This window comes from Arctopsyche grandis, chromosome 11, assembly GCF_051622035.1.
Source record: "Arctopsyche grandis isolate Sample6627 chromosome 11, ASM5162203v2, whole genome shotgun sequence".
NCBI lineage: Eukaryota > Metazoa > Arthropoda > Insecta > Trichoptera > Hydropsychidae > Arctopsyche > Arctopsyche grandis.
The window spans coordinates 9,829,320-9,844,904 of NC_135365.1; the positions used below are offsets into that span (position 1 = coordinate 9,829,320).

Genomic DNA, 15,585 nt, shown 5'->3' on the forward strand with positions numbered 1-15,585 from the left:
CTAATTGAAATAAATAGTAAAATTCATTAAAACATACACAGTGTCAAAGTTCTCTGAAAACGAATTTTATCCCAGAACTCTAAATATTCTACAAAGACGAATTTGTGTAATTATTTTTTGATATTAATTATTTCTTTTGATGGCAAAATGTAGCTCAAAAAACAAAGATTTTGACATTGATTTTAAAAAGCTCTAAAGATGCTGCCAATTAATTTGTTGATTGGTTAAATAGACAAAGTATTAATGGAAATAAGTTTTTTGTAAGTTTGTTTAATGAAAATTCAGTTCCCTCATTGAGATGAGATGAGATGAATCGCAGACAGGAAGATTCATTGAAGCACAATAATTTGACATTCTGTGAACCATACTAAATCTATTATACTTAAGTGCTTCTCTGGCGGTTTTTCCTCCATTACAACAATTTAAAAAATAACTTAGTCATCCAACGAGAGCAATTCTTATTAAAATACTAATCTATCCCTGTGAGAATGTTTGTTTATTATGATTAATACAACAATAAATACACTTTTTCAGTCCCAGGTCAAGCATTTCCAACTCTTTATTTCAATATACATAACTGGTGGTATAACAACATTTATTTTCTTTTATTACATATAATACAATGTCCATTATATGGTCATGCATTAAAGCTCATTATCGGCATTATTTAATTACCCTCTAATTTTATACCATTAATGTTACATTTCAATCACAGTACAATTCATTTTCATTCATATAGAAGACTAGAATTCATAGAAAAATATACGTACACATTTGGCAGACATATGCAATTAGGATTTATAGGTCGATTTGATTCGTTCACTTCTCGACAAGTACGAGTACCAGTAGAATAAATTAATTGCTAAGAACAATAAAGGGAATACTACCCTAGATGCTCTATCTATTTTGGACACCGAATTGTAACGGGGCATTCTTTTTTTCTTCTTTTTGATGCTACCTGAAGATGCTTGAAATGATAAACGATGATCTGAAACTGTCATTTTCATTTTTGTCTTAATTAAGTACTATTATTTTTGCTTAACTTTATGGAAATAGTTGTAATTTTTACCAGTTGTGGGAATTATATGCTGAGTGTTGAGCTCAGGTTGTGTCCGGCTTAAGCACGGTAATCCGGTCCAACTGAGGGATGATCTCCGAGATGGAATCGTAGGCGTAATACAGGCTCTCAAGGGAATAACCTAAATTATTGAATTTAATTACACAATTTTAAAACATATTATTATATTTTAGAGAGAATGTTTTATTAATGTTAATGACTTCTAAAAGGAAAACGTCTTTTCCATTTTTCGTTTCGCTGTAATTGGTGTCTTCTGTACTGCTTCCTGGTGTATTATTATTATGTACACAGCCGGGTTGACTCCTACATGTTGTTCTACTTGTTCTCCCATCATCTTCATCACTGCTGGATTCTGAGCTTAAATCAGCACTGAAGTAACATTCTCCTGATCCGTATTTAGTGAAATAATGAACGACTGCAAACTGAAAGTGTGTCAGTATTATATGCATATGTATATTCCGGTTTAGTTATGAGTTTTTTAATAAAAATGAATGGAATCGAACCTGAATAATTGTTGCAAATATGAATCCGAATGATAAAAAGACAAAAAAGTCTAAAGCTGTGGGGTAAGGTACTTTGGGCAAATCTGTTCTAGCTTCAAGTCCTAGGAAAGTCATTGTCAAAACTGTAGTAATACCAAGAGACACTCTATCAGCTGTAGCTTCACGATTGAGCCAAAAGGAGACCCAAGACAAAACAACCAATAAAATACAAGGCCCATAGACTTGTATCAAAAAATTTCCCATGTGTCTTTGAAGATGAAAGCTGACCAGCAGCATCGAGTACTCACCTGAAAGTGTATAAAGTTTTAAAATATATATATACATATTATGACAAAAGCAGTAGTTTGAATCACTTGCATATTGCGTATGGATTTTTTTCATCTTTGGGATACGATTTGAGTACAGTGTTGGTGTGGTTCGCTGCCGGAGATGCGATCAGGTCGAACTGAGATAGTTTCATGTCTTCGGCTATTGCTACTTGTCTTTGTTGGTTCCATCGATAGATCACGTCCACTGACGTATAACCAACTGTAAAATAAGATCTTTAGAGTTGAATTTGCTAATCTTTAGAGTGATACCATGTTCAAAAGTTTTCTTTCATACTAACAAGAGCCGAATTTCAATGGGCACCTTTGGGTGTCCATCGGAAAATCTTCAAGATTCATCGGACACCCTGCCTTTATTGTCAATCTGAAACATGACTATGTTTATAGCATATAATTATGTTTTTAATTCACAGTTGTAAATTGCATATTACAGTAGAACCTCGATTATCCGGACTAATCGGGGATGAAGGTAGTCCAGATAATGAAAAATTCGCATAATCAAAAAAATCACAATTAGCAGGGAAAAACGTGTACATTCAGTATGGATAATTTTTATTTGTCTATATTTACATATATATATATAATAACATGAAAATCATTATTAAATTATTCTTTATTAAGAAATTCAATTATGGATTTTTGCTTAAAGTTTGCTGTTCTTTTTGAAGCTGCGAAATCGCGAGCACTTTTCATACAATAATGGAACAGATAGTCTTTGAATGAACCGCAGAAAAATATACTCTTCGACTTCTTCATATCGTGATTTTTTCATAACTTTGCGCTCTGAGCTTCCATCTTTTGACATTAAGAGGGCTGGACATCAGCGCCTTGTCCATACGAACGTATTAGACTTCTCCCTTCCTCAATTATGGCACTAGAGAAATTATTTTATTTAATATGCTATGGATATCCACCATTGGGATGCATCTATCGTTTTATTTTTTTGATTAGTTATTTTTTATAGGAGCTAGGAGCCGCCAAGCATTTATAAAATCGCCTCTTTTTTACACTCACGAAAAGAGTCCAGCGTGCTTATTTAACGGTCGATTTAAAAAAAAATACGCGCATAGTTGCACAGAAAATATCTTTCTCATACCGATGATGAAATTTTTTAAAAATTGGTCCAGTTTTGGAGGAGAAAATAAGAGAATACAAAACCTTGATTTTGTCGATTTAAGATACGTTTTATCTGGTCGAAGCGCAACTGTTGCATTTACTCAATATATTTATTGATATATGTATATTGTGGCATTCACTCAATATATACATTCACTCAATATATATATCGAAAAAAGGAACGGCAACAAAATTAAGGTTTCGGGTGTACAGCCCTCTTAAGAGGGCTGGATACCCGAAACGTTAATTTTGTTGCCGTTCCTTTCTTCGATATATACATATATTGAGTGAATGCGACAATATATATCAATATATATATTGAGTGAAAGCGACAGTTGCGCCTCGACCAGATAATATCTATTTTAAATCGACAAAATCGAGGTTTCGTATTATCCAATTTTCTCCTCCGAAACTGGACTAATTTTAAAAAAAAATTCATCATCGATATGAGAAAGATATTTTCTATGTTTGTGTGGTCGTATTTTTTTAAAAATCAACCGTTAAATAAACACGCTGGACTCTTTTCATGGGTGTAAAAAAGAGGCGATTTTATAGATGTTTGGCGGCTCCTAACTCATATAAAAAATAACTAATCAAAAAAATAAAACCACAGAAACATGCCAATGGTGGATATCCATAGCATATTAAAAAATAATTTCTCTAGTGCCATTATTGAGGAAGAGAAAAGTGTAATACGTTTGTATGGACAAGGCGCTGGTGTACAGCCCTCTTAAAGAATTAGTAAACTTCATAATTTTTTCGGGTTTGGTGCAAACGATCGACAAGCGCCAGACAGACTGAACCACAGATTAATTGGATGGTTGCTGTAAACGCAATTCTCATTAATTGAATTTTGAAGACAACTGACTCATTTCTACGTTTTATTTTCGAATGTTTATGGTATGCATTTCAAAGCAGCAAAATCGTAAAATTTGTGTTTGTTATTGACAATCCGGATAATCGAGGTTCTACTGTATGTGTGAATGTTGTAAGGCGATGCCAGGTACATATATATGTATATATGTCTTCTTGTTTACAATATTAACTGTAATAAAAAATTACATTATTTAATACGTAATACATTATTTAAATTGAAATGAAATAGTGACATGAATTTTCACTTGTTTTCATTAAAATTTCGGTTTATTAAATGCGTAATATTGTACACCAGAATAATTGCATTACAGTTTTTTTAGACCTGAAATAATTTGTAGGTATTGTTGTGTTTGAAATATTGATTTAATATCCATCGATATATTTTTATACATCAATTATTTTTAAGCCAACCAAATATTATACTTTCCATATTTTTAACTCATTGTGGTGAAATAATCTTATAATATAGTAGTAATAGTTTTCAATAAGATCTATGCATTTTGAACATTGATTTTATTTTATATATAGCCAGCAGCATAGCTAAGTCGTTAAGCTTCTGCTTAGCGTCGTGAGGCGCCGGGTTCGATCCCTGGGTCCGGGCCTCGAATGAAAATGAATTTTCCAGAGTATGCTGTTGGTTAGACCTGGATTTGTGACTTCAGGTTGATCTTTTCCTATCAGAGTTTGCCAATTTTCTCTGATTTCATTGTTGAAACAGTTCCCGGAAAAAAATTGGCTAAAAATCCCTCATATACGATATGTCACCTATAATTTGTTATTAATTAATGTGCAATAAATAAGTTTGTGTACAAATTAATAGATGTCTCATTGGTTTGCGAGTTTTACAGTGTCTCGTAATTCAGTGATTTATATAAAAAAATACTGAATTGTAATTTGTAATTGGCCAGGAAGGCGCATTGGGGTTTACCTGTAAGGCCTTCCTGGTATATATGTAAAAATAAAATAAAATATAGAAATATAACTATGGATGTACTGAGTATTGGCACAAATTGCTCATACATACATACATACCATACCTACAAACAAACAAGGTATATAATCTCTGTTTTCTTTTATAATACGCGCATTGGATTACGATTTTCATTTTAGTTTTCAAATAAGAGCAGAAGTTAATCCATGTAAACGTTGAATGGTAATAAATTATATCGTTTCAATGTTATCGTTTTTTTTAGCTTTCAGTGTTATCATTTTATTCACAAAATCGATAAGCGATAATCTTGGATTTAACTACGAATTTTAACGACATTCATTTTGTTGTTTTATTCATATGTAGATCATGTATAGCTCGTCCGAGTCAAGGGCAACGGCTTTGTCCAAAGAAGAAGTCGATAAATTCCTAGGATCGTTTGATACTGTACTCTCCGATTGTGATGGTAACTATATATATATATATATTAAAATAACTCGATATGAAAAAAATGAGGATGTATGTAATTATTTTTAATTGATTTTATTAAACTATTAGGCGTCCTGTGGATTGACAATGATGAAATATCTGGAGCTTCGAAAGTTCTCAACACCTTACGTTCTATGGGAAAGCGAGTGTTCTATGTGACGAATAATTCCACAAAGTGTAGGAATGAGTTCTTAGAAAAATTCAATAATATGGGATTCATAGCTGAAAAGGTAATATATATATTTATAATAAACAGACAAAAGTTGATAGCAAAAATTCTGAATATATTTGCAATTAGATATTGCAAGTATTATATTATTATATGTATATTTAATTCAAATGTATGTATGTATGTTATTATTGTACGTAGAGATTTACTTTTAAATTCGTTCAAAATAGTCATTAACAAAAACTATATATCTACTAGTGTTGTGCGACGTTGATTTCAACGGGTGGTTTCGGAAAGGAATTGATGCACGAATTAAAATAAAGTTATATGTTATATATAAATATAATGAAAGGTAATTTAAAGTAATATTAATCGTAGTAAAAAGTGCGCGCATTACACGCTCACCAATTCAACCCGTTCGAAATGATGAATGAATGTCTGTGTGTATGTATGTGTCATCTGTCGCTCGGTCTGACGTCACACATATCTGTCGTGGCTGGGCCTGATGTCACATGACGCTCCATACTTCCCCGCGTTTCCTTGAACACTTGTCTCTGATTGGCAGTGTGTCCACGGTCTTACACATACCCACATACATGGCGTCCGTTTTTATATACATATATATTATTATTATAATGATTTTTGAGTTTGAAATTCATCAGGATGATAAGGATTCATCTTCCGGGATATTTAATCATTGATTGACTTTATTGTTTATTATATCTAAAATGACCTCAAAATATTGTTTCTAGAATATTTTTTTTTATGTTTGTATTTTAGGATGATATATTATCTACAAGCTATTTGGCAGCTACTTATCTAAAAAGTATAGGTTTCAAAAAAAAAGTTTACGTTATCGGTTCGGCTGGAATCATCGATGAATTGGAGGCTGTTGGAATTCCACATCTTGGAATTGGGGTTAGTTTTTATTCTCATTACAAAATACATATGTAAATACACACATACATATATGCATTTTTTGACGTTAAATTGAATTTTTCAGCCCGATGTCATAACGGATTTGCAAACTTTGGTTAGCAAAGACTTCGTTCCCGATCCAGACGTCGGAGCAGTTGTAATGGGATTCGACGAACACTTCAGCTATCCAAAAATGCTGAAAGCTGCCTCATATTTGAGCGATCCAAATTGTATATTCATAGCAACTAATACTGATGAAAGATTTCCCATGAAGTCGATCGTTCTTCCCGGCACTGGTAGTATGATTCGTGCCGTGGAAACTTGTGCTGAGAGAAAAGCTATGGTGGTGGGAAAGCCTGAAAAGTATATTTCAGATGCTATAGTTGCAAATTTTGGCGTCGATCCTAAAAGAACGCTCATGATCGGAGACAGGTTAGATTTTTCTAATTTTTTTCTAGAAGTTATTCAAAGTGTGGTGTACATACATATATGCTACAGTCCAAGTGTTCATTTCGTTCGTTCATGAACATATGTATATATTATTTTGATCATATACGAACCAATCTGACCAGTTATAATGTACACAAAAGAACTAATTGTCAAATGAACTAGTTTGTGCATGCAAAAACTATTGGGCATCAGTTTAAATATTCTCTTTCTCTTTGTATGTATGCTGACCCTGGGTTGCAATATTTTAATATAAGCAGAAACGGGAATTACAGAAACGTTACAATACGGTTTCCATAGGATTTCTCATTTCAAATACTTGGTGTTTTAACCAGTGGTGTCACCCGAATTTCTAAACAACGGGTTTCCGATATGTATGTATATATTAGAATTAAAGTACGTCATAAAACGAATAAACAAATCTGACAGATACTATCCAAAGACACGGGAAATCAATTTATTCAAGTATTAAATATTAAAAAAATTTTAATCTCTTAAATTTTATATAAAATTTTAATGTATTTAATAATATTTAAATAAATCGAGTAAAACCAAAATGCAGAAAGTTTGCTAGTTTGAAAAAAATGTTGAGTTTTCAGCTTCCTTTGGGTATTTTAAGTTCTAGGCAATAAAGTTTATGACTTTTTACTCAGATTGATATCGAGTGCAGCTGTGTTGTTCACATTGAATGGCTAACAGCTATTTTTGCTAGTGCATAACGGAAAAAAAGGTCCCTCTTCATACCTGCTATGTATTCGATTACGGATAAAACAATATTTTCGTAGTTGTTTGAATATTTGTATACGTTTTAACAAAAATGGCATGTATTTTTATTTCAAACAATGGGTTTTCGGAAACTTTTGATTTTGAACAACAGGTTTCCGGAAACCCTCGGAAACCAATAGAATGACACCACTGGTTTCAACATATCAAAAGTTTCATCCAACACCTGGTGTTGTCTATTTGAAGATACTGTATGGGCTCTACGACATGGTCGAGTTTGGCTCGCCATTCTGCGAGTTGGGACTGATTCGACCAACTTGGTGGCTACCACTTTACTTCCTTCCCGACCGTCATATTTAAAAGTCGTGCATTAATCCTTTCGCTTTCGTAACCATAATACCTTTTGACTGCTAATACTTAAGCTAAAACCAACTGTTCGTGTATGAACGAACTAGTATGTTCATGAACGACCCGGAGTGAAAGCTTGGACAGTAACTTTTAATTTTAAATTTTTAGGAGTAATATTGATATACTGCTTGGAGCCCGTTGTGGATTTAAGACGATGCTAGTCTTATCTGGAGCTACTACTTTGGCTGATGTTAGAAAATGGCAAAAGTCAGACAAACCTGAAGACAAGTTACTAATTCCAGACGTTTATATGAAAAGTATCGGTGATCTGTTGCCATATTTGAATTAAATAGTATTATTTGGCATTATATAACTGCATTATTTATTTAAATTTAATTCAATCAAAATTATGATAAAATTTACGGTCAATATAAACTAAATAAAATTTTAAATAGCTTTATTTATTATGAATTCAAGGATATGTATTGAAAATCTTAATTAACGTGTGATTTTCTTGAACTTTGAACTTTGTGCGAACAATAACAAATATTGATGAATGGTAACCCTCAAGTTTTATGTTTATTTTATTAATCATTGTTGACTTGTAAATTTATTCGATGGTGTGATTGTTGTTGTTCAAAATAATGAGTGCGATTTTGACTAATTTTTCGACACGTTAATTGGATATCGCAATGTATGTATGTATGTATGTATGTACCTAGTATGTGAAATAACGTTCTTGGGTATATACAGAGTGATGTTTTTAAAGCGATACACAATGAAATTTTCGCACAGCGTCGCTGTCGCCCCTAAGGTCGTTTTTAATTGCGAAACTTTTCACCTGCAATCTGGATCAAAGGCGAAAAATAAACGATTGGCCGATTTTCCTCACAGAGGAGAACCGCGATGTTTTATTCATGATGCCAAATTTTCGCGTGTACGGACACCGTCTTTGAAGGATTTGCATTGAAAATAATTTCGGGGACAAGTCAGACAAAGGCTTGTTGGGTATTTATCTATATATGTATGTGTGTGTGTATTTAGCGTTCCAGAAATAGACGGGACCTCCTCGGGGTGAAATTTAAATAGTCAAAAACGACGTTGTACAAATTTATGAGCGTGAGCTTTGGAAAAGCGTGCTCTCTCAAACCGATCCGGGATCGGTTCTAAGCTGGAACTAATCCTCCAATTGCATTCCAGTGCTTTATAGGGCTGATACGAAGGCTTTCATTCATACATAATTGTGATTCCCATTCGGGGTCTTAAGTTGTATTAGAGAGTTTAAAAATTTCAAGTGGATATAGTCGGTGTAGATTTGAATGATTGTTTTACATATATGTTACAGTGAAATTGTAATTTTTGACAGTTTTTCACCCCGTCTGTTCACCAAGATCTCGTTTACTATGCCTTTACGTATGCAGCCACCTCTTTCACAGACCGTCTGTTCACCGATAACAGACGATCTGTGAAAGAGATGGCTGCATACGTAATGGCATAGTAAACGATATCTTGGTGAACAGACGGGGTGAGAAAGAGATGGCCGTATACGTAATGCCTGGAGCGCATCCTCGGTTTACGGAAAATCTGTGAACGAGTTGTCGTGTCACCCACACGCCCTCCCCGTAACCCCACTCCTGTCCATTCCCATGGTTCACTATCTGTTTCGATTTGGCTTTTTTTGATGACGTATCAAACACATCATAATATCTTAGCAGCTAACACTTATTTATTCAAGGTTAGGATAAGATAGGTTTGGTTTTATTTATTTAAGGTAAGGTTAGGTTAGGTTTAGTTATGGTTCGTTTTTTTTATATTTAAGTTTAGGTTAAGTTAGGGTTGGTAGTACGTTGTAATTCGATTGCAGTTGGTTAGTGTGTGTGTTGCCAATGAATTTATCAATTTGAAATTGCCATATTTAATACTGAAAATAATAAACAAATTCCAGACAACTTAATTTACAATACGCATATGTAAATATGTAAATAATTAATCTAATATATAATTTCGTAGTATATGTAAATATATGTAAATAATTAATCTAATATATAATTTCGAAAGAGACTTTGTATGTATGTAAGTATGTATATATCTTTGGTTGGGAACTTCGTAAACAATACAAAGTTTCTATGACGACAATTCAATTGGTTGAATATTATATTTTTTTCGATTCAAATAAATTTAATAAAAAAACAAATGAATATTTACTATTAGATTCGCCATGTTTACGTTGTTTATATTACAAATACTGAGCGAAGTCGGGTAAAATAACTAGTTCACTATAAAATAGCTGACGCTAAATTTTAAAATTTGCCGGTTTTTACCGATGACGATATTTTGTCGATTTAACGGTAAACCGGTATACCGGTATTGCAATCCCTAGTGGTGACATAGCGAGTAGGATGGTTTTTGCCAATTTGTTGACAATGAAATCAGAAAAATTGGCAAACTCTGAATTGCAGTCTCATATCCAAGCCTGACCAGCAGCACTACGGATAATACTCTAAAAAAATTCTTTTCAATCGAGCCAGCTATGTTACTGGTGGTTTTTGCTTAGTTTTTTAATTGCTTTTTCTCAAATCATTAAAACGCGGTATTACATATACATACATATATACATATTTGTATGAATAACTTCACTCTTCCAAGGTGGGTATAATATCTATGACGGAGGATATTTATTGTAATCACTTTGCGCCATTGCTTTCACGTTTATTAATTGTTATTTTCTACAAAGGGATCCACAGCAATGTCTTTCAAATGACGCTCTTAAAGACGATAATTGGAATCTTTTCAATTGAAATGCATTTAAAGTCGCAACTTAAAATTCATTTCTGTTGCAAAATTTTCTATAGTCTCTAGGGCGAATGAAAAATATAATTTGCCGACATTTTTATACATTACTTTAAACTGAGAAACATTTTGCGATTTTATAAATATGCAAATGTGCCAAGCGTTCGCTCGAGCACCACTCACGTATTGCTGTTGAGCGTTTTTAAAAAGATGGCGCTCGAGCTTTACAGATGATTTTTTGAATTTGAAATAAATCGAATGTATTATTATTACCATTGCCTGAGAGTCTTGAAACACGTGCCAAAATGTCTTCCGTATATATGTATGTACGTATATAGGTCGAGACGTTTCCGTAATTAAACATTTCCTAATTGATACGATAGGAATGCCAATTCGAAATACTGACAATGCAAACGATTTACATATCACGTATATCGTAGCAGCGATATTAGATCACTAAGTGGATCATTTATTTATTCTATATGCAAAGAGCGTTTATTTTCGGGATTTTCGCCACTCAATTGCTCGCAAATTAAGCGATCGCACGTAAAATTCCAATTATACGATCTTCTGCTACGATTTTTTGCACGAGCGCTGATCAAAGGCTCCACTTAAAAATCCCCGGTGGATTTGCCTAAAAGCGTGCTGTCGCGAATCTCTGGAACGTTTTAGGCTTCGACCAGATGTTTACTCAATTATAAAACACTCAATGATGTTCCATTAACGATTAAACTCATTTAAGATAAATATTTTCGGTGGTAAAGTGCATTTTTTCTTTTTGGTTTTTACCTCGAGGAATATAGGACGCGTCCGTCTTGATACAATCTGACGAATTTATTAGGCGTGGTTATGGTGTGGAGGTAGCTCTGCTTTCCGTTGTAGAAGTATGTGTCTGGTTTCCATATTTTCTTCAGCATAGATATGCTCAATGCCAAGGTTTCCTTGGCGTCGGCTCTGAACGCCAATCTTTTGTCCACCCAGGACTGACGAAAGTAGCAATCCATCGAGTATGTCTTGAAAATATGGTTGGCTTTGATTAAAAGTTGCAATAAAGCAGTTACTGAATTGTAAATGAAACATACCATGTCTACTTCTGAGATAGGTCCCATACTTCTTACCATGATGTCAACTTCGATGACTGCAGGAGGACCTGCAATACAACATTGGGTGCTCAATAAATGGTCATTAGAATAAAAACGATGATGGTGAGCATTCTCATCTGAGAATTGTTCGATAGACCACAAAGGCTGTCATATGAGATATTCCATTTTACTAGGTAGTAGGCGATTTTCGTTGCGTCAAACACACCTGGTGTAATTTTTTAAGGTATATGGTATTATGTATTACTGTGCACATTGTGCAGTACGCTCGTTTATATGGGCGAAAGCACACTGAATCCTACACCATGCACGTTCTCGTGGCTTCCAGCTGGGAAGGGCGTTACTTCAGACCATTGTCAAGTTTTTCCTACATTTCTTCAAATATAGGAATCACCGTTTTCAATCACAGTCAATACTAGAAAATATATCACTGAAAACACTCCAGGGGGTGATTTTGGCCCGGCATAGATCAGGCGTGCTAGCGTTTTTTTGTTGTCTAAAACTATCTATTTAAAAAATCACGTACCGCGTACGTTTCTGTTTTTCTGCGCCCTATGTTTTACATGATTATTTCTACTTGTACACATTATTTTAATTAACATATTTATTCTCCAGGTGTCTTTCTGACCAATAGCAATCACGCATTTTCGCCTACTATTTAGTATACTGGCAAGTATATTCGTATTCTGGCGATTATTAATGGTAAGAACACATTCAAAAGTAAGGCACGGGACGCGTAGGTAGACTCTAGCTGTGAGAGGTGTATTTACATTAATTCGTACGACATCATTAATTTTGCAAGTTTCTCCTACATTTCTTCAAATATGGAAATCACCGTTTTAGATTACTGTCAAACCTATATACGTCAATACAACAATAAAATATCACCGAAAACACTCTAGGGGGTGTTTTTGCCAAGAATCGTGACGGTTTAGCTTAGGCGTGCCAGCATTAATTTCAAATGTGCAAAATTATCTAAAAAAACACATGCCGTGTACCGCTCAGTGTGTCTGTACCTTTATACTCAGTTTCATTTCTATATTGCAGTTATTACTATACCAATACTAAAGCGCGCGTATCATGGTGCGTACGCACCAAGCCAACGAACGGCCCACAGGCCAACTTTTAAAACCAGTAGCGTACAAAATATCGAAATAAAAATTAAATTTAAAAATTGAAATTAAATATCAAAATTAAAACTATTATTATTATATTAAAATTAAATTCAAGTATCAAAATAAAATTATAATCATTATATTAAAATTAAAATTAAATATTGAAAGTTAAAACAGAACATGCACAATTTAAATAAATTTTTGAGATCGACCTAAAATTAGATCATCAACAATCACATACAGGTAATCCTCGACTTTTGTTTGTCGAAGATGTTTTGACTTACGAAGATACGCACTAAGATCGAAAAAAAATCAAAGAATTATTATTTTTACTTCCCCGTTATTTCGCAGTTACTGAGAATATATCATGTATTAGTATGGGTGATCCAACGATTTTTGCTAACCCGGGGTGTTGTTGGTCACATCAAACGGATTTTTTTATTCTTCAATTGTTTCTCTCGTCGAAATAAATCAAGTAATTAAATCATTTCACAGGTAAAATTTATCGGATAATGTGTGATTATTAATTTTATTTCGACGAAAGAAAAAAAACCCTTTGACAAATCACCGACATCCGACACCGCGTTTTTTTATGAATTGTTTTTTTTTATCGATCATCGACGGTGGAAATACAGTAACATCTCGTGACGACTTTAACAATATTTTTTTTCGCTCGTAAGCAGAGAAATTATAATATTTCTCTGGTTTTAAATGCGTATCGTCGTAATTCAAAACATTGTTGTAATTCAAAACATCAATGATGATCTAATTTTAGCTCAATCTCGCTCTTTAGCTTGATTTTGATATTTAATTTCAATTTTAAAATTTAATTTTTATTTCGATATTTTGTACGCTACTGCTGGTTAAAAAGTTGGCCCAAAATCGTCGTTGGTTTAGTCCGTAAGCACCATCAGACACATTTTATATACATAGTAAAAGCTAACTGTACATACATTTTATCAATAGTTTGGATATTAATTATCATCATTTATTTATTATTAACGATGTCGATCACTATCAAACTTATGTCGGTACGAGGAACATATATCACCGAAAACACTCCAGGGGGTGAGGTTTGCTAAGAAACGCGACGGTATAGATTAGACGTGCTAGCATTTGCTAGCATAATAAAAACACGTGCCACATAACACTCCAAAAATAATTTATCAACATATAATATGTAGATCTTGGGTTTTGTTATTATTATTCTAAGAAGGATTAAGGAACATTTTGTAAAGATTTGAACTTGTTTATATTAAGTTTTGACCTGATAATATGACCTGGTTATGGGTGATTGAAGTATATGTATTTGACAATCGTTGCCTCGAAAATTGCTTATACGGAATATCTGGCACTTGAAATTCTCGTTAGTGTGATAGTTCGCGTGGATAACTCTTGGTGGGTGGAATTTTCAAGTGCGTGATCGAGATTTTAGTGATGTGTGCGATATCGCCATGTGCGAAATAATCACCGAACCGCATTTGAAGGTCTATAAAAATTAGTAGAAGAGTGTCAAAACATGATAAATTGTATGTATTCATGGATAGATATACATATAATAGGTACTTTTTCCCCAGTTAATCTTATAGCAGTTGTTTGTTGAGTGGAGAAGATTGATTTTGATATATTCCACAAGCGGTGTTAGAGTGTCTCCAGAATGTTTTCCATTTTCTATCAATCTTTTCCGATCTGGCGGTTTGGAAACATGTGCAGTGGTCTGTTTACCTTGCCGTGGAAACGGATTCCCTCGGGACTCCACTATTCCGGGAATAGGCTGCCGTCAAAGCTTATTTATCTCCTTTCTCGAACACGCACACACACACACTAACAGAATTCGTATTTCACATATTCTTCAAAGTACATTTCTAAAACGCGTACAAAGATTTACACTACTTTGATAATTTTATTGGAAATCGTATCATCGCCACAGTTTGCATCCTCAAAGGAAAGAATTTAATCTAAGTATGAGAATTGGAATACAAATATCTCCATACAAAGCGAGGGACGTTCCATGACAAGTGTATAAATCAAATAGTTGGCAGTCGATACGAATTAATAATATGATAGTTTGTAGGCGGAATTGTACGGTGAAAGTTTTCAATATTGAACGTTGCGGCGAGGATTTATTTTCCAATATCGGACGTATTGAAAGTTGAGACTTACCACCAAAGTCAGGTCTCACGCTATTGTCGTACCCCCTTAGCAGCCCGTCGAGGAGCTCCGAGATGTTCTTGTGATCGTTCATTTGAGTTAATGAAGTGCTCTTCGATTGGCACTGCATCCGATGCGAACGCAACAACATTATAAGGGTCGCACACAAAACTGCATGGTCGGACCATTTCTTCATAGTACAGATGAACAGTTGGAGCCTGTCGAGCAAAAAACTTTGTATAAATATAAATTGGTGAGGGATATATGACTAGAGTAGCCGACTTAGTAGAGTGAATGAAGAGGTTGAAGAATCGATGAAAGCTGGACAAAATAAATGGTACCCAAGATATAGAAAAAAGGTGCAAGGAAGGTTGTAAGTAGATGGATGCATGAAATAAGCAAAAATTTGAGCTGGAAGAAGGAAGTGGTATGGGTACCCCGACTTTAGCGCTCGGTACAACAGCAACCCGACAAAATTGCGGGAGACAAAACCGCGCTCAGACAAAAC

The 15,585-nt window shown here is 34.0% G+C and overlaps 2 protein-coding genes across 2 annotated transcripts; one reads left to right on the forward strand and one right to left on the reverse strand.

Annotated features, from left to right (window-relative positions):
• Positions 1-791: 791 nt before the first annotated feature.
• Grd (gamma-aminobutyric acid type A receptor subunit Grd) lies at positions 792-15,228 on the reverse strand. Its single transcript, XM_077440498.1, has 10 exons — positions 15,090-15,228; positions 11,794-11,861; positions 11,501-11,724; positions 2,189-2,271; positions 1,974-2,109; positions 1,914-1,933; positions 1,582-1,868; positions 1,279-1,500; positions 1,070-1,199; positions 792-994 (listed from the first exon to the last, which is right to left on the reverse strand). The coding sequence occupies exons 1-10, from the start codon at positions 15,226-15,228 to the stop codon at positions 792-794; spliced, it is 1,512 nt and encodes a 503-aa protein (XP_077296624.1).
• LOC143918676 (glycerol-3-phosphate phosphatase-like) lies at positions 5,162-8,377 on the forward strand. The gene is made up of 5 exons (XM_077440645.1): positions 5,162-5,293; positions 5,386-5,546; positions 6,266-6,403; positions 6,489-6,835; positions 8,090-8,377. Exons 1-5 carry the CDS (start codon positions 5,197-5,199, stop codon positions 8,268-8,270), a joined length of 924 nt encoding a protein of 307 aa, XP_077296771.1. The 5' UTR covers positions 5,162-5,196; the 3' UTR covers positions 8,271-8,377.
• Positions 15,229-15,585: the final 357 nt, after the last annotated feature.

Bases quoted from the DNA above. Each gene is read 5' to 3' on its own strand.
- LOC143918676 (XM_077440645.1), top strand. From the start codon at position 5,197: ATGTATAGCTCGTCCGAGTCAAGGGCAACGGCTTTGTCCAAAGAAGAA. The intron at 5,294-5,385 runs GTAACTATATAT...TTAAACTATTAG, and splicing joins TGTACTCTCCGATTGTGATG to GCGTCCTGTGGATTGACAAT. The intron at 6,404-6,488 runs GTTAGTTTTTAT...TGAATTTTTCAG, and splicing joins TTCCACATCTTGGAATTGGG to CCCGATGTCATAACGGATTT.
- Grd (XM_077440498.1), bottom strand. From the start codon at position 15,228: ATGTTGTTGCGTTCGCATCGGATGCAGTGCCAATCGAAGAGCACTTCA. The intron at 11,862-15,089 runs GTAAGTCTCAAC...GTTGTATTGCAG, and splicing joins CGTGAGACCTGACTTTGGTG to GTCCTCCTGCAGTCATCGAA. The intron at 1,934-1,973 runs GTATCCCAAAGA...GCAATATGCAAG, and splicing joins ACCAACACTGTACTCAAATC to TGATTCAAACTACTGCTTTT.